Source organism: Crocuta crocuta, unplaced genomic scaffold (genome assembly GCF_008692635.1).
Source record: "Crocuta crocuta isolate KB4526 unplaced genomic scaffold, BGI_CrCroc_1.0 scaffold44, whole genome shotgun sequence".
In the NCBI taxonomy this organism is placed as follows: Eukaryota; Metazoa; Chordata; class Mammalia; order Carnivora; family Hyaenidae; genus Crocuta; species Crocuta crocuta.
The window spans coordinates 5,243,165-5,269,125 of NW_027530179.1; the positions used below are offsets into that span (position 1 = coordinate 5,243,165).

General features: G+C 41.2%; 1 protein-coding gene across 2 annotated transcripts in view; it reads left to right on the forward strand.

Annotated features, from left to right (window-relative positions):
- XPO5 (exportin 5) overlaps positions 1–25,961 on the forward strand; it is a 49,691-nt gene that overhangs the window by 16,776 nt on the left and 6,954 nt on the right. For both annotated transcript variants that reach the window (XM_077764894.1, XM_077764895.1), the window contains 13 exons: positions 56–139; positions 1,099–1,224; positions 2,158–2,248; positions 3,650–3,778; positions 5,048–5,166; positions 8,862–9,017; positions 10,176–10,217; positions 10,535–10,624; positions 11,363–11,562; positions 12,649–12,748; positions 13,586–13,767; positions 22,866–22,966; positions 24,699–24,795. In XM_077764894.1, the coding sequence (XP_077621020.1) occupies positions 56–139; positions 1,099–1,224; positions 2,158–2,248; positions 3,650–3,778; positions 5,048–5,166; positions 8,862–9,017; positions 10,176–10,217; positions 10,535–10,624; positions 11,363–11,562; positions 12,649–12,748; positions 13,586–13,767; positions 22,866–22,966; positions 24,699–24,795 (1,517 nt within the window). The remainder of the gene's footprint in view (positions 1–55; positions 140–1,098; positions 1,225–2,157; positions 2,249–3,649; positions 3,779–5,047; positions 5,167–8,861; positions 9,018–10,175; positions 10,218–10,534; positions 10,625–11,362; positions 11,563–12,648; positions 12,749–13,585; positions 13,768–22,865; positions 22,967–24,698; positions 24,796–25,961) is intronic.

The following is a 25,961-nucleotide window of genomic DNA, read 5'->3' on the forward strand; positions in this document are numbered from 1 at the left end:
TCCTGTTCCACCCCCCCATCAATGTCATTAATATACTGGTCTTTTTGCCCCTCAGGGTGTGGATTCTGATGTAGAAACACCAGCAAACTTTGGAAAATACCTGGAATCTTTTCTTGCTTTCACAACCCACCCAAGTCAGGTAAACTTTATGCAGGCAACACCTCAAAGTTTTAGTTAAGTAAACCAAAATGAAACACTATGATCTGAAGTAATTAGGAGCTTGTGTATAAAATGTGACTCTTAAGGCCCTAGGAAGTAACTTCGGTGTCATTTCATTAAGGAATTATTGAGTCTTCTTCCTGAGCCAAGCATTGCACTGTGTAGGTCAGCAGCTTTTCCCCTCAGGTAATATTCTGCCAATGCTCAATCACATGTGAGCTATGCCCCAGGTGATTTGCTCCTAAAGGTATTTTAAGTGCAAAAGTCTAATTGATTGTGTTATAAAATTAATTTTTCACATTTAAGGTTTTCCTTGTAATATCACTCTGAGATTCCTGTATCCTTTTTTTGCCATTAAAGAAAGTGGTAGATGAGCACCTGACTGGCTCAGTCATTAGTGTGTGACTCTTTTTTTTTAATGTTTTATTTATTTCTGAGGGGAGGGGGCAGCGTGAGCAGGGGAGGGTCAGAGAGGGAGACACAGACTCTGAAACAGGCTCCAGACTCTGAGCTAGCTGTCAGCACAGAGCCCGACGGTGGGGTTTGAACCCACAAACTGTGAGATCATGACCTGAGCTGAAGTCAGACGCTTAACCAACTGAGCCACCCAGGCGCCCCAAGAGTGTGTGACTCTTGATCTCTGGGTTGTTCCAGTCTCATGTTGGGCGTAGAGCTTACCTAAAATTAAAAAAAAAAGAAGAAAAAGTGGTAAAGCTCAGCTGGTACTCCAGGAATTGCACCTGACCCATAGTCTGTCTCGTGAGTTTGTGGCCTGTAATGGGCAGTCATTACTGATGCAGTACAGCATGGCCAATTTCAAAGTAGAGATTTATTTCCATGAAAAAATACTGTTGATAATTGCTTGGCTAAGTAATAATCTTGGTTATATAAAATCCATATCCTTAAACTGAGGTTTCTCTTTTTTTTCTTTCCCTTTAGTTTCTGCGCTCTTCAACTCAGATGACTTGGGGGGCCCTTTTCCGTCATGAGATCCTGTCCCGTGACCCTTTGCTGTTAGCAATAATACCAAAATATCTTCGTGCTTCTATGACTAACTTGGTCAAGGTATGCATTGGGAATCAAAATGTGCAGAGTAGTTGAATACACATAATAAGACTTAGATTGGCACCCAGTGACAGCTCAGTCTTGGTCACTAAGATCCCTTCCTTGAACTTGAACACATCATTCTCTTATTCACCAAGAAGAAAGCAGTCCAAACTGGTTATTATATCTACTTTTTCATATTTTGGAGCACTTACATAGTAAGTATTGGGCTAGGTACTAGGAAGAGGTAGGATGAGCAGTGACCATGACCATGCAATGGGATAATGCTTTTCAGAGATTGAAAGCAGGCAGGGTGGAGTCAAGATTCCAAGAGGAAGTAATATGTGATGGTTTCTGAAGGTCCATGAGGGTCTGAAGGCAAGGGAGGAGGGAGCGTGGAAACTAATTGCTCACCACCTCTGTAAAGGTGCTTGTGAATTCCTTGAGATCAGCTAAGAGCTCTTGCAGCTGACAGAGGTTTAAATCTTGATTTGTAAAATCAGAGAATGGAACCTATTTAAGTCCCATTCTAGCACATGGAACACCCTGTTCTAATTCTCTGCCATGGTCTTCATTACAAGTTCCATGCTTATTCCCAGGGGTCAGCATTTAAGGAGACACATAGTTCTCGATTCTTTTTTTGCTTATTGCATGCTGTATTAGCACTTTGTCTTGAGACAGCCTTATATAGACGCCCTAAGCAACTTCTCGAATTTAATTCTCCCTGAGGAATCTAGAAGAGAGTATCAGATGAGTGTTCTCTTTTCTGCCACTCTCAGGATTATTGGAACTGGGAGAAAATGGTGGACTTGGGGTAGACCAGAAGCAGTTACTTATTTAAGAAGACTCTATGCAGACCCTTAATTCTTAAATTAAAAACTGAACTCCTAGAGTTTAAGACTCTTTTGATAAGTCTATTTTTATCCCCTACCCCAATTATCTTTCTCTTTGCAGATGGGCTTTCCTTCTAAAACAGACAGCCCTAGCTGTGAATATTCTCGATTTGATTTTGATAGTGATGAGGACTTCAATGCTTTCTTCAACTGTAAGTGATAGTGACCTGGAATTCCTCCTAGTAGTCTAAGAATGGCATCTAGTATTACAAATCATGGTGCATGACCCTAGGGTTCTATGTTAAAGGGCCCCAAATCTGGACAGCAGCCTGTTTAATCTTTAGTTTCACACTGCAGAGAGTACTGGGATTGCACTCATTTTAGGTATAGTAGTCTCTTGCACACTCATGCGCACATACACAACCTTTGGATTTTGATATTAGACATAGTAACAATATGTGAGGCACTTGAATTATTTTAATACTTGGAATTAAGTACCATCATACTTTGCTGGTCTTCTAAAAAAGATAGGCTAATATCCTAATTCTTTTATGGGTTTTCTGTAGCTTGGCTGATTCCACACCGTTCTTTTATTTTTTTAAATAACAGCCTTATGAGATATAATTTGTTTACCATACAGTTCACCCATTTATAGTATACAGTTCAGTGTTTTTTTATATTTTCAGAGTTGTGCAACTATTGCCACAACTTTAGGACATTTTCATGACCCCCAGAACCCCTGTGCCCATTAGTAGTCAGTCATTCCCAGTCCCCCGATTCCCACAGCTCCAGGCAACCAGTAATCCTCTATTTCTACATTCACCTATTGTGAACATTTCATGTGATTATACAATATATGATCTTTCATAACTGCCTCCTTTCACTCATGGTTACGTTTTTAAAATATAAAACATTTGTGGCATAATCCCATGTTGTGGCATAATCAATACTTTGTTTCTTTTTATCACCAATATTTAATTGTATGGGCATACCACATAAGTTGATGGATATTTGAGTCATTGATGGATATTTGAGTCACTTCCACCTCTTGCCTATTAAGAATAATGCTTCTGTTGGGGTGTGTGGCTGGCTGAGTCAGTAGAGCATGTGACGCTTGATCTCAGGGTCGTGAATTCAAGCCCCACATTGGGCCTAGAACTTACTTTAAAAAAAAAAGAACGCTGCTGTACCATTTGTGTATATATTCCTGAGTGGATGGATATGTTTTTATTTCTCTTGGACGTATGCCTGGAAAGGGAATTATTTGGTTATACAGTAATTTTATGTTTAACGTTTTGAAGAACTCCCAGGCTGTTTTCCACAGCGGCCACCCTGTTTTACATCTGTACCAACCTGGCCTTTTAATTCCAACAGAAATGGGAGATCACTTTTAGATTGCCTCTTAGAGGATCGAGCTGGTAGGGCAGCTTCCAGAGATAATTTACTTTTGGAAACCTCTGGATTTGTTCATCTTTATTAAACATTTATTACATTCAGAGCACAAATCTGCAGAACAGAGTCTCTTTGAACATTCTCCCCCTGGGATGGATAAATGAATATTAACTAAGCATCTGTTATATGCCAGTTACTGATTTGTGTCTTTCTCTTGGCAGCCTCCCGGGCCCAACAAGGAGAGGTAATGAGGTTAGCATGTCGTTTGGATCCAAAGACTAGCTTCCAGATGGCTGGGGAGTGGCTAAAGTATCAGCTGTCAATTTCTGTTGACACTGGATCCATGAACTGTAAGATATTTTTATTTCTAAACACTAGTGAATTATTGTGTCAAATAGATATGGGAAGTAAACCTTATTAGCCTTATTTAGAACAGCGTGCTAATAATGTTCAAAAATAAATCAGGGTAAAACCATGTTCCTATCAGTTTTGCCTTCACTTTGTTTTCTAACGGAATCAACCAATTGCACATTGTTGATTATATGACTTCACTTTAGGTACCATCTTAACAAATTGCATGTCTAGACCTAATTTTTAAAGCTTCTACCAAGTTCTTACATAGAACCTTTCCTAAGCTCAAAAGAATGTCTTGTTAGGCCTAATTGGAGCAGTACGGGGACTTTCCATATCACTTAGCCACCTCAAGGCCTTTGGAAATGCTATTTTATATAACAATCAAAATAGCTCTGTACCCAAATGCACAAACCAGGTAACTTCTCTGTACTCTATATCATCTGTCTCTTGTCTTGTTAATGCGTGCTATGTGTGGCAAGATTTAATAAAACGGAAAAAGGTAGAAGTTACTCCTTTAAAAAGCCTCAATATTTTTGGTCACTTACCAACTACACTAGTTAATTGACATTCACAAGATTTAGCATTCTGTTTTGCATATTCACAGTTGACTCTAAAGGTCTGTGGTATCTAGTAACTTGAATGTTTGTGGAGGCCAAATAATGTTGCACCAAGATGAAGCTAGTAAAATGGAAGCACTATATGGAAGCAAGAAAAGTAATTTGTAAATCTTTTTGCCTATGCCCTGCTGTTTGAGTGATGTGCTTTGGTACTTGTGAGCTTGGAGGGTGGCACAGTTCTCTGGAGATAGCCCTTGGAGTTATAATGAGGCTACTGGATGTGAGGTAGCATTTTGTGAATTAGTTGTTTCTTTGGAAGGATTCTTTGTGGCCTCAAATATCCTGATTAATTTTACAGATTTTTAATAATAAGTTATAAAGGGCAAGGAAAAGAGAAATTAGTTGATATATTTCAGTTGCCTCTGATCGACCAGGCACTGTTTTTGATGCTTACATTTATATTCTAATTCAGTGTTCAAAGTGGTTTTATAGATATGACTCACAGAGGTGAATTCAGAAAGCTCATTGTTAGAGGTGGAAGCAGAATAGAACTCCTCTCTACTTTTAGTTCTTATTTTTCTCCCCAGGCTTAGAGGGGTTAGATTACCCTGTTCCTTCAACTGAAATTAGTGGTCTTAGTCTGAGACCCCACTGTCTGTCTTCTGTGATCCAGTAGCAGTACTATGTTAAAACCCTGTTCTCTTACAGCTGGAACTGGCGAAGGCAGCCTCTGCTCCATCTTCTCCTCTTCATTTGTGCAGTGGGAAGCCATGACCTTTTTTTTGGAAAGTGTGATCAACCAGATGTTTCGAACACTAGATAAAGATGTAAGTAACTGTTTCCTGTGCTGATAGCATAATGATTTTGATCTCTTTAAAATTGACAGAGGATTGGAAAATTTGTGGATGTACATCCTACAGAAAAGGAAATGGAGAATCAGAGAAGTTAAATAACATACTCAAGTTCAAACAGAATGCTAGTAAACAGAGCTGGAACCCAAACTCAAGTCTGTGACTCTAGTCTACAGTGTTGAGTATTCATTTTAAGAGGATACTAAGATAAACTGTGTTAGTACAGTAAACAACAGGTATTGCCGGGAGGACAGCAATGGTAATCTTGAATTGGAAGATCTTCACAGATGTTTGCCATTAACCATCCTTTCCAGTTTATGGCAGGTAGACCAGAATGTTCATGTTAGCTTATCAGTGTCCTCTTTCCTGAATAATTTGAATAGATTGATCTTGTTTTTGTGTGTTTCATGTGACCTCTCACCCTTCTCTTACCTACCTTAGATGCAGCTATAATTATGTGGGTAACAGTACATACCGGATTAAATAGCCTTATTAGGGTAAAGTCATTGGATCGCTTATTTTAGAGTGATCATGTGTTAGTATATTCCAGGTAAGTTGTAGGGAGAATCTAAATCCTTTGAAGACAAGTGAGATATAGTGCTTTTTCTCACAAATGGCATATTAACAGATTAGGTTTTAGAGTCATTAACTTCATCTGCTTTTATGTTGATTCATTTCACTTTGAAATGATGGCATTCAGAGTTGTTCCAAAGTTTAGGTGGGAAATTATACTTAGATCTTGCATTTTTACTAAATGAGTCCTTTTTTAGGTTTAGATGGGACTATCAAAAAAGCCCTTTCTTTACTGACTCAAGGGAAATGCCCCTGGGGTTTCTTTTCCTGGCATTTTTAAGTTAGACACCTTGATGGAGCCAGATATGTGGGTATGATCCTGTTGGGAAGCAGGAGAATGAAGTGGTCAGGGTAAGGTACTTGTCTTTAAAATGTATGAGAGGACTGGTAGTGTTGGGGGAAGGGTGTCTAGTAGGCTGTAGGTTGGATTGTATGCTAAGTCATTGAATACGGTGGTATTGGGTCAAAATACCACGTTAGTTGGGTAAAAGGTAAAAAACATTAGATTGTATATAAGAGAAAGATGGAGGCTGGAGACAAAAGCAAAGGCAACAATTAGAAATTGCTTAGTAGGTGCTCACTTTGGCAGCACATACACTAAAACTAGAAAGAAAAGGTCAGCATGGCCCCTGTGCAAGAAATTTGTGGGGAGAAAAACAACAGAATGAAATTTTTTCCTGAGGAGAGTTGTAGGTAGTAGTATTTAGGCTTGTTAGTGACAAACTTCTGACTCTAAAACCTTTTTTCTTCACCAAAATGAAATGGGTCATAATGAAGCATTCCTAAAGTGTTTGGTGAATTGAATATGATGAAATTATTCATCAACTTTTTAATGAAACTGTGACACTTTATATGTCCCAGAAGTGTGCAAGTGACAGATACCAGCCTGTTACATCAGTACTTGCTGCTATCAGTTTCTGGCTCTGATAGTATTGCCTAGTCCAGTGGTTTTGCAAACTGTTTACGTTGTGCTTTCAGTCCCCACCCTCACACAGGGTCCATCAGAGCAGCCCAGCTTTTATCCTGTGGAAGAGTTTGGCCAAGAGGTTCTTTGGCTAGAAAGGATTTTTGAAAAGCTACTTCTCATTCTAGTGGCATTAGCTGAGCTTATGTTTCCAGAAGACTTACTTTAGCAATGGATTAATATATGGGATAGCTTTGGAGGGGGGAAAATCACATTTTGGAGATGAGTGATTTGCCTCAGAGTAAAATATAAAGCTGCATTATTTTAAAGCCGTGTGGTACTGACGTTAGATACAGCTTATTAGAACAAAATAGACCAGAAACAATCTGGAGCATGTAAAGCATCCCAAAGAAATTGAGAAGGATTGGATCATTTCATAAATAGTGTTAGGGAAAATTAGCTTTTTGAGGAAAGGTCCCTAAGTTGAAAAACAATGAAAGTAATCATAAAAAAATGAATTGAATGGCTTTATCTACTTTTTTTTTTAACTTGCAAACTTTGAAAGGCAAACTTGGGGCAGTATTTGGAATAAATATGGATGGTATTAATATCCTTACTATAAAAGCTTATATCTCTTAAACATGGCTTTTAGAGTACAACTGATATCACAACTTGGGAGAATAATTTGGCAATATCTACTGAAGATGCCTAGCCTTATAACCCAACAACTTTAGCCCTAAATCTATACTCTCAAGAAACCCTGCATATGCCTCAAGCCACCAGTATTGAATAGAATCCTTGTGTGTTGAACCAAGGAAAAAACTTATTATCCCCCAGTAGACTGTACAGAATAGAAGATAATATATTTATAGAGCAGGTAAAAAGAACTAGGGTATGCTATGAATAAGGATGGTTCTCAGAGGGCCTGGGTGGCTCAGTTAGGCATCCAACTCTTGATTTCAGCTACAGTCATGATCTCAAGGTTCATGGGATTGAGTCTTGCATCAGGCTCCATGCTTGCTCAGAGCCTGCTTGGGATTCTTTCTCCCTCTCTCTCTACCCCTTCCCAGGTTGTGCACATGCTCACTTTCTCTCTCTCCCTCTTTCTCTCCCTCCTTCTCTCTTTCCCTCTCTCTCTCTCTCTCTCTCTCTCTCTCTCAAGAAAAAATAAAAGAAAAAAAGGATGATTCTCATAAACATGTTGACCCCCAACAGCAAGCTACAAAAGTGAGCATACAGTTCTATGTAATAAGGAATGTGTACATTTATGGCAAAAGTTTACAGAAATGAAGGAATCTTTGAAATTGTGAACATCAAATTCAGGATAGTGGCTACCTCAAGGATATGCACACAGAGCCACCACTCTCAGTAACATTGTACTTCTCAAAGTGGTCATATGGAGAGTTTCAAAAAAAATTTTGGTATGTCTTTATTTTATTTTGAGAGACAGAGAACGAGTGGGGGAGGGGCAGAGAGAGAGGGAGACACAGAATCCGAAGCAGGCTCCAGGCTTTGAGCTGTCAGCACAGAACCCGATGCAGGACTCAAACACACAGACTGTGAGATCATGACCTGAACCAAAGTCAGATGCTTAACTGACTGAGCCACCTAGGCACCCCTAGGGAGTTTTTAAAGTATTGCTTGCACCTTTTAAAAAGCCTGGAATATTTCACAGTTGAAGAAACACAAATTTATATAAACCCCTTTTTTTACTTACTGCAAAGATTTTAGGAAATAAACTGCTGCTGAGAACATGGTAAGAAGGGTATATGGGCAGGTAGAGAATCAATTGTTGCACCCTGTAAAGAAGAAAAACATTAATTTAGACATAGTCATACCTTTTGATTCATTAATTCCAGTCATCCCCAAAAGTCTTTTCTTCAAATGAAATAATTGAAAATGTAGCCAGAATTTTTTTGCAAAGATGTGTTTTAGGACTGTTTATAGTAATAAGAAACTAGCAACATTCTCCAGGTCTAGTAGTAGGAAAAGCTACATTTTTAAGGTGGCACACAGCATCATTTAGGAAAAGTTTTAATAACATGGGGTAATGCTTAGAATTTTCAGCTTAAAAAGCAGTATATAAAACCATATGTGGCAAACTGTAATATGTATTTATAAACCAAAACCTAAAGGAAATTTACCAAAAGTGCTTATTAGCCATGCCAACCTCCTTTTCACGTCTGTATTACAGGCAGTTCCCGTTAATGATGGAATAGAGCTATTGCAAATGGTCCTGAACTTTGACACCAAGGATCCTCTCATCCTGTCTTGTGTCCTCACTAATGTCTCTGCACTCTTTCCATTTGTCACCTACAGACCAGAGTTCCTGCCCCAGGTCTTCTCTAAGGTAAATTCCATCTCCTTTGTAAACTTTGTTTTGGCACTTTTTAGCTAATTATTTTTCTGTAACTATTTATGAGAGTCTTTGAGACAAGGTAATAAACACATATTTATTCATCAAATATTCAGTACTTACTGTGGATCAGGTACCATGTATTAGTAGAAAAGGCTTACTTACCCTTCAGGTGCTCTGTTTGGAAATAAAATCACATAAACAGTTGTTGTACCCATGTGGCATTGCAGTTAATAGTCAGGTGTACTTAAAAGTGGAAAAGAGTACCTACTGAAGGAATCAGAGCGGGCTATCAGAGGGGATTTGTGAGAGGAATGGTCAGTGTGGATGGTTTTGGGGTTTCCTGCTAAGGTGAGTAGTGGAGTACCACCTGAGTGAGAATACTGGATCTGGTAAGAGTAAGGAAGACGAGTGAGTTCAGTTTGGGAATACTACATTTGAAGTGTGTGAACAACGTCTAGGAGGAGGCGCCTGACAAAATATTGGCTATTTGAAGTTAAAGGTCTAGACTAGAAAATTATAATATTAAGGTGGCATCATCATAGAAGTGCCTAGAGTAGAAGTGAAGCTGTAGGAAAGAGGGTGATATGTATGTAGAGATGGACACGTGGCTCCAGCAGGAAACCCAGGGGATCATCATAGGGGAAGGAAGGCAAAGAATGAAAAAAAGCACAGAGAATTGAGAACACGTGTTACAAAGTTCTGAAGAACTTCAAAAAACTGGACTCATTTGTTCCAACAGAAATACTCTGTGAATTGGGGACTATCCATGGGGTTTCTTGATTAGACCCTTGTTAGAGTATAATTCCGTCCTAGTGACTAGGGCAGTAGTCATGCTGTATTAGGTTAAAGAGTCAACGAGAAGTTACACAGTGGAATCAGAGGGCATCACCATAGCTGAGTGATGGGTGTTGGCTTGGATTATTCAGGGATTCTGGGACCTTCACCTCTGAAATGTTTGATAGTAAAGTTGTGAGACTAAAGCCTCTTGTAGAGTCACCTGAGAAAATGAAAGTCTGAAATTTCATAACACTGATTGAAAAACCCTTTGGTTACACTTTTGGGATTTTGTTGGAAACTTTATTCTAAGTATTACTTTAAAATATTTTATGGATTTGGTATTGATGAGTGACCTTTTTTTCTTACTCTTAGCTATTTTCATCTGTCACTTTTGAAACTGTTGAAGAAAGTAAGGTAAGACCATTAATTTAACCAACAGATCCTAAGTTCTGGAGAGCAAAAGTATGAATGCCTAACCCATAAGTCTAGATTTTTTTTATGAGTAGAAGGGGTTGGTAAAGGCAGGACGATTCTATGATATGATATTTATAGTAGAATTACTCTAAGGCAAAATCAGTGAACATGTGGATTCATGGTGACTATAAATGTTCCTCCATTAAACTCCCACATTGTGAAAATCATGAATTTGCCTCTGAAGGAGATACGTGACTCTGCAACATCTGTAAATTATATTTAAAGTGGCTCCAAGTTTTTTGAATATGTCTTTCCAGGCCCCCCGAACCCGGGCAGTGAGGAATGTGAGGAGACATGCTTGTTCCTCCATCATTAAGACGTGTCGTGACTACCCCCAACTTGTACTGGTAAGCTCCTGGACTCCGACCAGTGGCCACTGACACCTGTTGAGTTTAGTTACACTGCTCCGTAAATCCAGCCCTACTTATACTTCACATAAAGAGAAAACTAGGAACTGTATGTAGCTTTGCTTCGAGTAAGTATCCTTGAGTTGATGGCCTTCTTCCTCTCCTGCTTAGTAATGGAGTTAAAAATGCAAATATATTTCCTCAAAATGAGTGGTTCTTTTCCATATAGATGACCAAGTGTTCCCTGTCAGTGTACACTTTTTTACCGTACTGTGTGTTCTTTACTACTGCCAAATGGTGTGCCTAATCTTGAGAGAAGCCAGATGCAAATCCCATCCTTTTCTGGATGGTTGCTAGAGGAAAATTTGCACTATTACAAATTAACTAGAAATTTCTTCTCGATATTGGCAGTTATGTTTCTCCCTAACATGTACAAAAAACTGATCTTTGTAAATATACTATAAAAGTTGATATAGAAGAAAAAGACATTGTTTTCACAGTTGTACTATGGGAAGGTACAATTATCCAAATACCCAAGACAAGAACCACTTTCGGCCTAAATTGCCTTGCTTGTTCAGGCAAAAGGAGAACGCTGTAAATAAATTACTAAGTGACTGTCTTACAGGCCTGACCTTCCTAGGAATGCCTTGATCCTCTTTCCACCTTCCTTGAGTGACCCACCTCTCCTTGAAAATCAGACCTCCATCACCTTTGGGTATTTTTCTTTGTAATCTGCAGCCCAATTTTGACATGCTTTATAACCATGTGAAGCAACTCCTCTCCAATGAGTTACTCTTGACACAAATGGAGAAGTGTGCCCTCATGGAAGCCTTGGTTCTCATTAGCAACCAGTTCAAGAACTACGAGCGTCAGAAGGTGTTCCTAGAGGAGCTGATGGCACCAGTGGCCAGCATCTGGCTTTCTGAAGACATGCACAGGTAGAGGAGACCCTTTGCCCCTGACCCTCACTGCACTGGAGCACCCATTCTATTTTAAGAGCTAGTCCCAAGGTGGGAGTATAAGGATATCAAGGTGTGATGACCCCATTGGTGATCTAGGAAGTTCTCCACAAGCAGTCTTTAGTTCTCATTGCTGAAAATGCCACCTTAGTACAGAGGTGTAGGGAGAGAGAAGAAATGAGTGAAAGTCGTAGTGTGGTCAGGCAGCCACAGAGTCAGAACTGCTGTGGTGTCTACATTGCAGCATGAGCCCGTGTAGAGAAAGGAGAATAGCCAGTAGAGACCATACAAAGTAGGCGCCGTGTAGACACTTAACGTGTGCCCACGGAGCATTCTCAAGCTTGCATCCTTTTTTGCCAGTGACATTTAGAAGTGGGGCGCCTGGGTGGTTCAGTCAGGGAAGCGTCCACCACTTGATTTGGGCTCAGGATTCCCAAGGTTTGTGAGATCAAGCCCTGCGTCGGGCTCTGTGCTGACCTCATGGAGCCTGCTTGGGATTCTCTATCTCTCTTCCCCCCCCCTCCCCCCCCCGTCTTTCTCTGTCCTCCCCAACTCGTGCATGCGCACTTGCTCTCTCTGTCTCTGTCTCTCTCTCAGTAAATAAACATTTTTTTAAAAATGTTTTTAGGGGCGCCTGGGTGGCTTAGTTGGTTAAGTGTCCAACTTTCGCTTAGGTCATGATCTCGTGGTTCGTGGGTTTGAGCCCCGCGTCGGGCTCTGTGCTGACTGCCAGCTCAGAGCCTGGAGCCTGTTTCAGAGTCTCTCCCTCTCTCTCTGACCCTCCCCTGCTCACGCTGTCTCTCTTCTCTCTCTCTCCCCCCTAGAAATAAATAAAACATTTAAAAAAAATTTTTTTTTAAAATTAAAAATGTTTTTAAAGAAATTAAGAAAAAAGTGGGAGGAGAAATTTAAACCTTTGAATGACAGCTAACGATATGATGAGGTTCCTTTCACTTTATAACAACTGCTCTTTGGAGCTAAATAATCATAGCTTACTAGTTTTTGTGGAAGAAGTTGACTTTGCTTAAAATCAAGGTGTAACTTGTCTTTGCCACTGCACTTCAGGGTGCTGTCAGATGTTGACGCTTTTATTGCCTATGTGGGAGCTGATCACAAGAGCTGTGACCCAGGCCTGGAGGATCCTTGTGGCTTAAACCGTGCGCGAGTGAGTAAACGTCTGGGACTGGGAAGCGGCATTGGCCCCAGGTGGGAGTAGGGTGTTGTCATTTGCGGAGTTTCTTAAAGATTTATGTTTTTTTTAATGTGCATGAGAAATCTAGGAGCCTCCACTTCCCTAAGTTTCTCCTTTCTTTTCTTCTTTAGTCTTGAATTCTTGAGTTAGTTCCCAAGCAAAGCAGATGGTCTTTTCTTAGAACTCATTACTTTGGCTTTAAGGGTCTCTAAATAGCTCTGAAGAGTGAAGACGTAATGAGGAATTAGGTCAGAATTTAGTGGGCAGTGTGAGTTCTCCCTGCCACTGCCATGTAGAGTCCTAAATGATGGTCTGACTTGCAAACCTGAGAGTGTTCAGTTCTTTGCTGTTCAAATAAGTATTGTCCCTGGTTCCAGTATGGCAAAAGTCTTACTTCACCTGGCAAGTAGTTGGTTGAGAGTGCCATGAGTGAGTAAAGATTAGAGTAAAGCTGTGAGGGCCCAGGCTGGAGGATGGGTGCAAGGTCACCTGAAATAAGACGAAATGTTGGGGGTCTACACTTGGTTGTGAAGCATGTCCAGGCCACTTCTAATTGGGATCCTACAAGAGAGTCAGGACAGCCTCCAGTTAAGGGAAACTTCTAGAGGCTACCACTGGTCCTGAAGATGGCAGTGAAAGGATCCCTCTTAGATTGATCTTAAAAGAAGGGACAGGGATTTATTTAAATAAGTGGGGGTCCTTTCCTTCTCTCTTGCCTCTGTATCACATTTGCCTAACATTGCATATGTGTAATAACACTTGTGATTTTTCTTGCTCTTTATGTTTATCTTCCATTTTGTTTTTCTGTAGATGAGCTTTTGTGTATATAGCATTCTGGGTGTTGTGAAACGAACTTGCTGGCCCACCGACCTAGAAGAGGCCAAAGCTGGGGGTTTCGTGGTGGGTTATACATCCAGTGGAAATCCAATCTTCCGTAACCCCTGCACAGAACAGATTCTGAAACTTCTTGACAATTTGCTTGCCCTTATAAGGTGAGTTGAAATAATAGTTTTTCTGTTGTTTTTTATCTTAAGACTCTCAAAAGTGTAATTAATCTGCTTATATTTCCTCAGATCATGGTGGTAGTAAATGGGGGATTAGGTCTTGTTTCCTTCTAGATGGGGTTTCTTTTTAAAAATAATACTACTCTCACTTGCATAAGTCTTGCTGTACAAGTGAACACGTGAAGACTAATCCCAAAATGGCTTTTCTCACTTTGAGCCTTTCCTCTATGTTCTCTACTTTATACTTTTTTTGTTATAATTTTTTTTAATGTTTATTTTTGAGAGAGAGAGAGAATGCGACTAGGGGAGGTGAGGGAAAGAGAGAGAGGGAAACAGCCTCTGAAAAAGGCTCCAGGCTCTGAGCTGCCAGCACAGAGCCAGACACGGGGCCTGAACTCAGGAACGATGAGATCATGACCTGTGCCGAAGTCGGATGCTTAACTGACTGACCCACCCAGGCGCGCCCTGATTTCTTTATACTTTTTCCCAACTTTTTACTTTAGGTTTTATTTGTCCAAATCTTTGCCACTAAACAAATTGTTTGTTGGAAGCAGGACAGTTGCTTTCTCTAGTGATGCTCCTGGGTTGTATTCAAATGAGCTTATCTGAATTTATGAATAAGGACTCTTAAATGGACCAAACATGCAGTGACTGAACATGCCAAAGGAAAGCATGACACATGTTCCTCCTCAGGCCAGCAGCATCAGCAGTCACCTGAGAACTTGTTTGAAATGCCCTATCCCAGTCGTATTAAATCTAAATCTGCTTTTTAATGAGATCCCCAGGTGGTTTGTGCATACACTGAAGGTTCAGTGTCACTGTTATAAATCACAGGAGCTAGTGTAAAGTGGAAGTAGGCCAAGCCTAGGCTTGTTGGTTACCTGAGGTATGTTTGATGATTCAGGGACTCTACAGTGAAAAGTAGGTTATGGCTAGAATTCCATTCTTACTGGCCAAGGCGAAGTTTGATTCCTTTTTTATATTTTATAGGATTTCTGAGTTATATGTAGGTCAGAACTCTGTTCAGTGCTTTTTGGCCTCTTACTCAGGGTAGAAGAGCAGCATCTCAACTGGGCAAGCCATATTACTTATGTCTCTGGGAGGCTGCACTAGGAGCATACTCCCTAGATCATCAGCTTAAGAATCAAAGGTCTTAAGTTAACGTTGACCACATTGGAGAGCTGGCGTATCAGAAGGAGTGGTCACTGGGGATATGTCTGTGGAAACAGGCAGTATTTTGTTTCAGTAAAGAAGTATGACATACATACTGGGAGCGTAGTAAAATATTTAGTCAAGGAAAGGTTTTTTTCCACATTGATGTTTTTAAAACCAAAAGGTTCTTCTGTAGCTTGGAGAAAACTGAAAGTGACAAGGTCAGGTAGCAACAGACTCATCAACTAGGCTTTTCTAGGCTTGTGGCTAGAGGCCATATGGTAAGAACCCAGATCTGGAATGATGGTTCGTTTCTGTTTGGGCATGACCACAGTAGTATGGTTATCATCCCTATGCTTTTCTAAGAGTTCAGTGTTTTTGGGAAAGTCCCAAAGTCAATCAAAAGAGATTTTGAAAAATGTTCACCATAGTTACAGAGCAGTTTGATTCTGATTCTTTGAGTCACGTACATCTGGAGTTTTGTCTTGTTTTTTGAACAAATAGATAAAAGGATAGGAATTAATTAGTGCATGTAGATGAATTTTCACAAAGCAGACATATCTGTGTGATCAGTATCCAGATCAACAACATGAGCAAACACCTCTTTTCAGTCATCAACCCACCCCTCAAGGATAACCACTATTCAGACTTTTCAACATTTTGCCTGGTTTTCTGAGCTTTGTTAAAGTCAGAAGCATGCATGCCTTCATGCCTGGCTTCTTTTGCTCAGAAATATGTTTGTGCGAGTCATCCAAGTTATTGCATGTAGTTGTGGTTTGTTCATTCTTGTTGCTGGTATGGTAGTTTGTTGGGTAATTAGGCTGTCACTTAGTCATTTAGCATTGACTTTTCGGTAGTTTCCAGCATTTTATTGTGACAGTGCCATAGTGGTGCAGTCCGTATTCTAACAAATGTGCTTGGTGTACATGTAATTTCTCTTGGGTTGGAACGGAATCCTAAATGTAGGAGTAGAGTTCTTGGTTCATAAGTATGCATATTTTCAGGTGTATAGACAGAACCAAATAGTTTTCTAAAGGGATGTACTAATTTACATTGAGTTTTAACTCCCTGTCAAATAGTCTTATAATACAAGCCACATGTGACTGGCTGTTGAGCACTTGAAATATGACTAATCTGAACTGAGGTAAGCTTTAAGTATAGAATACACTCCATATTTTGAAAATTTAGTACAAAAAGGGAATGTAAAGTATCTTGTTAATAATTTTTTATATTGATGTTGAAATTACGTGGGGTTTTTTGTTTTTTTGTGTGTGTGTTTTTGGTACACTGGGCTAATTAAAATGTAACTAATGTAACCTGTTTTCGCTTTTTTAAGTTTGGCTGGCTAGAAGATTTTAATTGGCTTATGTGGCTTACGTTGTATTTCCGTTGGACAGTGTTGTTCCTAGTGGGTCAGATGGAGACACTCTGAGCAGTACAAAACATTCCTGAAATGAAAGACGATCTAAATAAATGGAAAGGCATCCCATAATCATGAATTGGAAGATTTCATTTTGTTAAGATAGAAAACTACCCAAAGCAAACTACAAATTCCGTGCAATCCTTGTTAAAATTCCAGTGGCCTTTTTTCCGGAAGTAGAGAAGTGGGATCTTCAGATTAATATGGAATTAGCTTTCTGGAATATGGCCTTAGAAAGCTAAAACAATCTTGAAAAAGAAGAACAAAGTTAGGTGGCTCAAACATCTCAATCTCAACTCACTATAAAGTTCTCAAAATAATTTGGTGCTGCCATAAGACCTGTAGAAAGATGACCCACAAAAAGTGGGCAAAAGAGGGGTACCTGGGTGGCTCAGTTGGTTAAGCGTTCGACTTCGGCTCAGGTCATGATTTCATGGTTTGTAAGTTCAAGCCCCACATCAGTATGGGTGCTGACAGCTCAGAGCCTAGAGCCTGCTTCAGATTCTGTGTGGATTTTGTTTCTCCCTCTCTGTGCCCCTCCCCGACTCATGCTCTGTCTCTGTCTCTCAAAAATAAAAATAAATTAAAACATTTTTAAAAATAGGCAAAAGAGTTGAACAGACATTTTTCCAAAGATATAAAATAGCCAACAAGCCCATGAAAATATGCTCATCATCATTAGACATAGGAAAATGCAAATCAAAACTATGAGATATCACTTCACATTTAGTAGGATGGTTGTAATAAAAGTAATAATTCTTTCTAAATTAAAAAATGTTTTTTTCATGTTTATTTTTGGGAGAGAATGTGAGTGGGGGAGGAGCAGAGAGAGATGGGGGACACAGTGTGAAACAGGCTCCAGGCTCTGAGCTGTCAGCACAAAGCCTGTTGCAGGGCTCAAACCCACAAACTGAGATCATGACCTGAGCCAAAGTTGGAGGCTTAACTAACTGAGCCACCCAGATGCCCCAAAAAGTAATAATTTTTTAAAAAACAAAATTCTGTGTGTTGACAAGGATGTGAGGAGAAAGCCTTGTACATTGCCTGTGAGAATGTAAAATAGTTCGATTACTATGGAAAATATTTTGGTAATTTTTCGGAAAGTTAATATAGAATTACCATGACTTAGCATTTCCACTCATACATATATACCCAGAAGAATGGCCAGCAAGTAACAGACTAGTTGCTGAAGAATATTCTCTCAGCACTGTATCACTGTAGCCCTTTGGTGGAAACAACTCAAATGTCTGTCTGTTTGAATGGATGAACAGAACTTGGTACATATGTATAATGGGATATTGTTTAGCCATAAGAAGGAATGAAGTACTGTTAACATTCTGTGATATAGATCAACCTTGAAAACATAATGTAAGTGAAAGAAGGCAGATACAGAAGTCCGCATATTGTATAATTCCATTTGTGTGAAATATCTAGAATAGGTAAATCTATAGAGACAGTAAGTTGGTGGTTGCTAGAAGTTGGAGGAAGGGAGAAATGGAGATTAATTGCTACTACTTAACTATTCCTACATTTTTTTTTTTTTTTTGAGAGGCCACTCACACCAGTGCAAGTGTGTAGGGGAGGGCCAGAGAGAATCCCAAGCAGGTTCCACGCTGATAGCACGAGCCTGATGCAGAGCTCCATCTCACAAACCATGAATCATGACCTGAGCGGAGATCAAGAGTTGGATGCTTAACCAACTGAGCCACCGAGGTGCCCCTTAACTGTTCCTACTTAATGGTTATGAGGGGAGGATGTGACCTGTCCTTGGCCCCTATAGTTCCCTACTGTGAAACTCTCTATAGTTTCACATATTAAAAGTTGAGTTGGTGGTTGCACAACATTTGAATGTTGCAAATACCACTGAATTGTATATACTTTAAAATGATTAATTTTGGGTCACCTGGCTGGCTCAGGGGAGCATGTGATTCCTGAACTTGAGGTTGTGAGTTCACGTTCCACGTTGGGTCTAGAGATGACTTAAAAATAAAATCTTTAAAAAGAAAAAATGTAGTCTTCTGTGTTACTCTTCCTCCAGGAAATGAGCACAACTTTGGGGCACAATTGCATTTAGCAGCAGTTCAACAATTGGCTATTAGTGTGTCCATGCCCATGCCTTAGTGATTCGAGGCCACAGCCAGGCTCAGAAAGCTCAGATAAAGAATGACCACAAGGCCACAGCTTAGGGTGCAGTTTCCACCCCTGCCTTGGTCCCGGAGGAGGGCTTTGAGACTAGTGTGCAATACATACATATCAGCCCTACCTTGTTTCTACGTGTGCCATCCTCTTGCTCACCTTTGCTCATGCTGTTCCCCCTCATCTTTCCTCTTCTTTGCCTCAAATGCCTATTAAACCATCAGGCTTCAACTCCAATGTTACCTGACCCTTCATTCTCTCCGTGAGAGTTAACTGCTCCCTTCTGAATGCTCCTGAAGGCTATTTAATGTGGCCATCAAAGATTTGCCTGCCCTGTGAATGATTTCTTAAACAAGACACAAGAAAAACAAACCACGGTAAAGGTCAGTATGTTTGTGTTAAAACTAAACTCCAGGAAGGGGTGCCTAGGCGGCTCAGTCAGTTAAGAATCCGACTCTTGGTTTCAGCTCAGGTCCTGATTTCACGGTTTCATAAGTTCAAGCCCTGTGTCGGACTCTGCACTGGCAACACAGAGCCTGCTTAGAATTCTCTGTCTCCCTATCTTTCTGCCCCTCCCCACTTGTTCTCTCTCTCTGTCTCTCTCTCCCTCCCTCCCTCCTCCTCTCCCTCCCCCCTCCCTATCCCTTTCCCTCTCTCAAAATAAACAACAAAAAAAGAAAGCCCAGCAAGATGGCAGAGTAGGAAGCACCAGGAATCTGTCACCCCGTCTAGAGAAGAGTTGTACTGGCAGAATCTGTCTGGTTTTGGAACTCTGGTTGGAATCTTGAAAGCTTGCAGCTTCCAGGGGAGGACTTGAACAGTAAATTGTGGGTGACTTTGGTCAACTCCTAGCACAGTGGCAGCTACCCAGTCCCCAGCCCCTTGACAGGCAGCTGGTGTTTCTGGAGCTGCTTGTACACAGCTAGCAGAGCCAGGGTGAGCATAGTGGATCCAGCTCCCTAAATACTGGAGATCTGTGCTTTGATCACTGACTGCTACTTCTGATCACAGAGGTGCAGACACAGATAGGCAGTGGTGGTTGTATCTTCTCCATTGTTGCAAGCCTCTTCCCTTTCTGCTGAAGTAACATGGAGGAGGTTTAAAGAGCCAGTCCCGCCCCCCCCCCCCTTTTTTTTTGCCTTCCCCTTTTGTGAGCCACACTTTAAGGATTAGGGCATTCCAAAACAACTGCATATCTGGGGATAATTAAAAAGTGGTCATCCATGCCCAGGGAAAGGCTCAGAAAAGACCTGAGAAAACATTAAGTTTATACCTCAATGGATCTTCGGCACAGAGACAGCCTACAACAATCAGTATGGGGAAAGAGAATATGATTTTCAGAATTTCACATCATTAGACTCACATGTCCAGTGTTCAGCCAAAAATCAGAAGGCAGGCAAAGAAATAAAGTATGATCCATTCAGAGGAGAAAATAACAGAATCGGTCTCTGAAAAGATCTAATGGGAGATCTACTAGACAAAGACTTTAAAACAGCTGTCTTTGGGTGCCTGGGTGGCTCAGTTGGTTGAGTGTCCGACTTCGGCTCAGGTCATGATCTTGTAGTTTGTGAGTTCGAGCCTCACGTCGGGCTCTACTGACAGCTCCGAGCCTGGAGCCTGCCTCCGATTCTGTGTCTCCCTCTCTCTCTGCCTCTTCCCTGCTCATGCTCTGTCTCTCTCTCAAAAGTAAATAAACATTAAAAAAAATTTTTTTAATTAAAAATAAATAAATAAAGCAGCTGTCTTAAAGATGCTCAAAGAACTAAAGGAAGATGTGGAGAAAGAATATGTGAACAAAATGAAAGGAAGCAAAAAGAAATTCTAGAGCTGAAAAGTACCATAACTGAAACGAAAAATTCACCTAGAGAGATTCAGAGGCAGATTTCAATGCCAGAGAGCAGGGGTGCCTGGCTGGGTCAGTCACAGGGGCATGTGGCTGTTGATTTCAGGGTCATGAGTTCAATTCCCACATTGGGTGTAGAAATTACTAAAAATAAATAATTTTTTTTTAAGTGCAGATAGGACAATGGAAATTGATGAGGCTGAGGAAGAAAAAAATATTAGAGGAAAGGTAACAGCCTAAGGAGCCTGTGGTCACTCTCAAGCAAACTAATCTGAATTGTGGGAGTGCAGCGTTTGTGGGAGTATAAAATGGTACGGCTGCTGCAGAAAACAGTTGAAAAGTTCCTTAAAAAAAAACATACGATCAAGCAATTCCAGTTCTGAGTTCTCAAAAGAATTGAAGGCAGGGTCTCAAAGAGGTATTTATACACCCGAATTTATAGCAGCATTATTCACATTAAAACGTGGAAGCAGGAGTGCCTGGCTGGCTCAGTCAGTAGAGCATGCAACTCTTGATCTCAGGGTTGTAAGTTTGAGCCCCACATTGGGTGTAGAGATTACTTAATAATAATATCTTTTTTAAAACATCGAAGCAACCCAGGTGTCCATCAGTGGATGAATGTGATATATTAGGTCCAATAGAATACCATTCAGCCTTTAAAGGGAAAGAAATTCTTCAATATGCTACAACATAAATGAACCTTGGGGACATTGTACTAAGTGAAATAGCCTCTCACAAAAGGACACATCCTATATGGTTCCACTTCTATAAGATACTTAGTATGGTCAGAGTCCTACAGACAGTAGAATGGTTGCCAGGATCTGGGGGAGGGAGGAATGGGGAGATATTGTTTAATCGGTTTAATAGAGTTTCAGGTTTATAAGCCAAAAATTGTTCTGGGAGTGAGGCATGGTGATGGTTGCACAACAGTATGAATGTGTGTAGTACTACTAAGCTGTACTCTTAAAATTGATCAATTTTGGGGCACCTGACTGGCTCAGTTGGTAGAGCATTCAACTCTTGATCTCAGGGCTCTAAGTTCAAGCCCCACGTTGAGTGTAGAGATTACTTAAAAACAATCTTTTTTAAAAATGATAAATGTTGGGGCGCCTGGGTGGCTTAGTCGGTTAAGCGTCCGACTTTCGCTTAGGTCATGATCTCGCGGTTCGTGGGTTCGAGCCCCGCGTCGGGCTCTGTGCTGACTGCCAGCTCAGAGCCTGGAGCCTGTTTCAGTCTGTGGCTCCCTTTCTCTCTGACCCTCCCCTGCTCACTCTGTCTCTCTCTCTCTCTCTCCTAGAAATAAAAAATATTTTTTAAAAAAAATGATAAATGTTATGTTAAATGTATTTTGCCAAAATAGAAAAAACAAGGGGCGTAAAACCTACTGGAAATACCAATGTAAGCAAATCAGGCCACAGATCAGAAGATATCTGCAACCCACAAGTTGCAAAGCACTGGCATCCAGGGATTCAACATGTTTATGTGTACCATTGAGAAACTCTCACTCATGTACATAAGGAGATCTCTGCAGAAAAGCTCATTGCTGGAAATGCAGATGAACTTCTTAGCCCTCGGTGGGGAGATGGGGAGATACACTAGAATTAAGTGGCCTTCTCATGATTGTACTGAGTGTACATGGTTAGATGTACAATGTTGAGGGGCACCTGAGCATGCGACTCTTGATCTCAGAGTCATGAGTTTGAGCCCTGTGTTGGGTGTAGAGATTACTTAAAACAGTGTTAAATATTTTTTTAATGTAAATTAGCCTGGTCTAAAATGATCTGGTCAGTGTGCATCTTAAATATTTCATCTGTCTCTTATGTAATTTTCTCTATGTTTGAAATGTTTTCTAATTAACTTTCAGCAGAAAAATAGGTAGGTATGCCCTCTGGCTATAATAGATGGTTCAGTGGTGCCATTGCTTGTGGGCAAGAGGGGCTGACAACTGTGGACGGCAGGTAGCTCAGGTCTACGGTCGTTGGTCCTTAGTCCTGCACAGCCAGTGACTGCTCAGGTAAGTCATTTTGAGTCTGTTGGGAAGTCTGCCTGTTCTTCCAGGAGATACAAACAACTGTCAGAGCATTCTAGGGTCCATGCCGAATGAAATCCAAACATCTGAAAAGTGGGGACATTTTATTAGCTTCTCTGTGTTCCTGCCTGTGAAAACACAGTGCCTCTGACATTTCATCCTGTCTCACTGGCAGTCTGCAGACTGGGAGTGTTTACGCAGTTGTCTCAGGGTTAAAAGAATTTCCCTTTCTGGCTTTAGACTACGATACCATCCAGCTGTCTGAAGATTTGCTTCTCATCTTGATTGCTTCTAGGTGTTGAATACTATACAACCAAATACTCTATTCCTGTGTCCAGGGAAACATTTAAATGTTTATACCTTATTTTCTTTTCCGTGCAGGGAATAGTGTTGGCAGGGAGATCCTGTCTATGTGGAAATATTTCACCTGAATTATAAGGTGAAACCCATTCTTTCCTTTCGTGGCAGACTAGGAAAGGCTCACATAGTATCCTTGTTTCTTGCAGAACTCACAATACTTTATATGCACCAGAAATGCTAGCCAAGATGGCAGAGCCTTTCACAAAGGCTCTGGATATGCTTGAAGCAGAAAAATCTGCTATTTTAGGTAAGAAGTCTCATCTTTTTTTCCTTTTCTTGAAGTTTACCTGATCTCGAATGGACTCCTCAGGCAGCCTCAGTGTGGCATGTGTCCTTGCCTCCACCTCCTCCCCTAGCGCTCCTTGGCCGTCTGTTTTTGTATGGAGTTCCTGCAGGATCTCTAGGAACAAGGGCATCTACGTCATTATCTTAGCATGCAGAGGTCTTCAGAGGCAGCTGCTCCTCTGTGTTAACCCTGTGTAGCACTGTGTGTCAGATTCTTTAGATTATAAATAAACCATGGTTTTCTGACATGAAGGATATTAGCATACTTTCCTCCTTTCATATGTGGGGGGGAAGGTGTTAAAACAGTTAAGTTCAAATTGCTTTAATTGGCAAAATACTATATATATTATCAAAAATTTCAAAGGAATAGGTTCTAAACCATGTTTCCCATTTGTACCTTGATTTGAATGTTGCTTTAGCTCATTCTTCTCATTAGCCAATAACTATGCAATTGTGTAATACGTGCTGTGAAGGAAAGTGTCCGTGTGTTTATTGGGAGCCCTCACCCAGTGTTGGAGAGGAGTCAGAAGACTACCTTCTAGTGGAGACTTGAAGGAGGAGTCGGAAGGAGCTCATCAGGCCCGGGGGCAAGAGAAGATGTTGAGCGTTGTGGGCAAGCAGAATGGCAGATACAAGATCCTGAGGCATGTAGGAAAGGGCTTGGCATGTCTAGGGAATAATGGAGAAGGGTGATTCATGTGGCTGGAACAGAGAGCAAGGCAGTGGTTAGAAGTTAGAGCTAGAGATATCTAGAGTTGCCTACACCTTGTGCCCATCTCTGAAGCTTCATGCTGGGTCACCAACACAGCCTCTGCAGTATCTCTTCATTCCTAGCCATAACCTTGCCTGGGCCTGGCTGTGAGTAAGCAGTGAGCATTCCCTAGCCGTGACAGTCACGAAAGGAAGGGTGTTAGTTTGCCTTTGTGGAACTCGTGTCTGTCTTGGCCTACGTGGTCCCGGACCCTTTTCCTGTGGCACCACTGCACTAAAGGTCCACATTACAGGGGGAAGAAAATAGAACTTCCAAGAAATATCTTGCAGTTAATTTAAAAAGTAGCTGTCACTTCACCACCCACTTCCCTCCCCTCTTTTCAGTCATTCAAACTAAGCCAGGAATTCCTGTTATAGAAATAGATGGTGACCCATAACATACTAGAATGGACAAACAGTTCCCTCTAGCAGCTTCCAGCCATGAGGAAGACTTGGAATATAAAACTGTCTCTGATGAGATGTATAGATCCTTCAGGTCTCATAGACCTCATTTATACTGTGATTAGTGGGTTTCATTTTGATCTGCTATACCTTTTGGGCTTTTGCTTAAAATGTTGCTTGAAACAGGTTCCACAACTAAAAAAGGGAAGGGGGCATTCCCAGTGCTTTATGGAGGGATCATTTTGAGCTATCATTTTGTGTCTGGGTATAAGTCCCATCTGGAGAAACTCCCAGCAACAGTTGGGAGTGCCCAGGTCTAGTCTGAAGTCCTGGGTACTTAAAGAGCTTCCACCTCTCCCCATCAAAACAGGGTCATTGAAGGAAGCTCTTAGCACCTCCAGCTGGTAGAAGACTTGGCCAGCTGCTTTGCATTTAAGGCACTGCTCCCCCCACTCCCAAACCGTATCTGCCTGCTGTAGGGTGTCGGCAGGTAAGACCCTTGGCAGCAGATTAGCATGTTCCTGACTGGTATTTCTCTATAGGATTACCTCAGCCCCTCTTGGAACTGAATGACTCTCCGGTCTACAAAACGGTCTTGGAAAGAATGCAGCGTTTCTTCTGCACCCTCTATGAAAACTGGTAAGGAACTGATGCTATCTCTGCATATTTTTTTCGTAGACATACGTAGTAAAGGAATGTCATGGATAGGACTTTGGATGTAGAATTCTAGCATACAGGTAAGATGAAGCAAGAATTTGACAGGAGACCAATAATTGTAGTGTCACACCGAAATGAACTGGGTGGCTTTCTCGTGCAGATGCTTTTTTATTATCGTCATCTGTGCCTCGGTCCTAACCATGACTTGAGTGAGATTTTATGCCTAACTTGTCTGTTTCCAGTGCATAAAATAATGAGACCACAGTATAAGCAACAGTGGGTGGGAATGCATTTTTTAATGTTAATTTATTGAGAGACAGAGCATGAGAATGAGCAGGGGAGGGGCACAGAGAGAGGAAGGGAGACACAGAATCCAAAGCAGATTCCAGGGTCTGAGCTGTTAACACAGAACCTGATGTGGGGCTTGAAACCCACAGACTGCGAGATCATGACCTGAGCTGAAGTTGGATGCTTAACCAACTGAGCCACCCAGGCGCCCACTCATAACTACATTTTTGGTTGTTTTTTTTTTTGTGAGAGCATGAACAGGGGAGGGACAGAAAGAGGGAGACCGAGAATCCCAAGGAGGCTCCACCCTATAAGCACAGAGCCCGACTCAGGAATCATTCTCATGAATGGTGAGATTGTGACCTGAGCTGAAATCAAGACTTGGACACTTAGCTGTGTCACCCAGGTGCTCACTCATAGCTACTTCTAATTGGGCTCTGGAGGCAGCTAGCCAGACTTTGTATTTGGGTCCTGGTTGTAGGACAAGGAGGTAACTGGCCCTCCTGTAGCACCCCACACTTCATGCGTTGTCCTTAACTCACCCAGCGCTCCAGTCAGCCAAGCTAACAAAATGAGACTCCTTATTGAAAATCCATATTGCTTATGAAGTAATGATTGCTACTGTTGATCCTGGGTGCCAAAATCTGTCTTTAAAAAGATGCTACAGGGGCGCCTGGGTGGCTTAGTCGGTTAAGCGTCCGACTTTCACTTGGNTTCAACTCTTGGTTTCCACTCAGGTCATATTCTCATGGTTTATGGGATCGAGCCCTACATCAGGCTCTACATTGACAGCACAGAGCCTGCTTGGGTCTCTCCCTCTCTCTCTCGCGCCCCCCCCCCCCCCCCCCCCCCCCATCCAC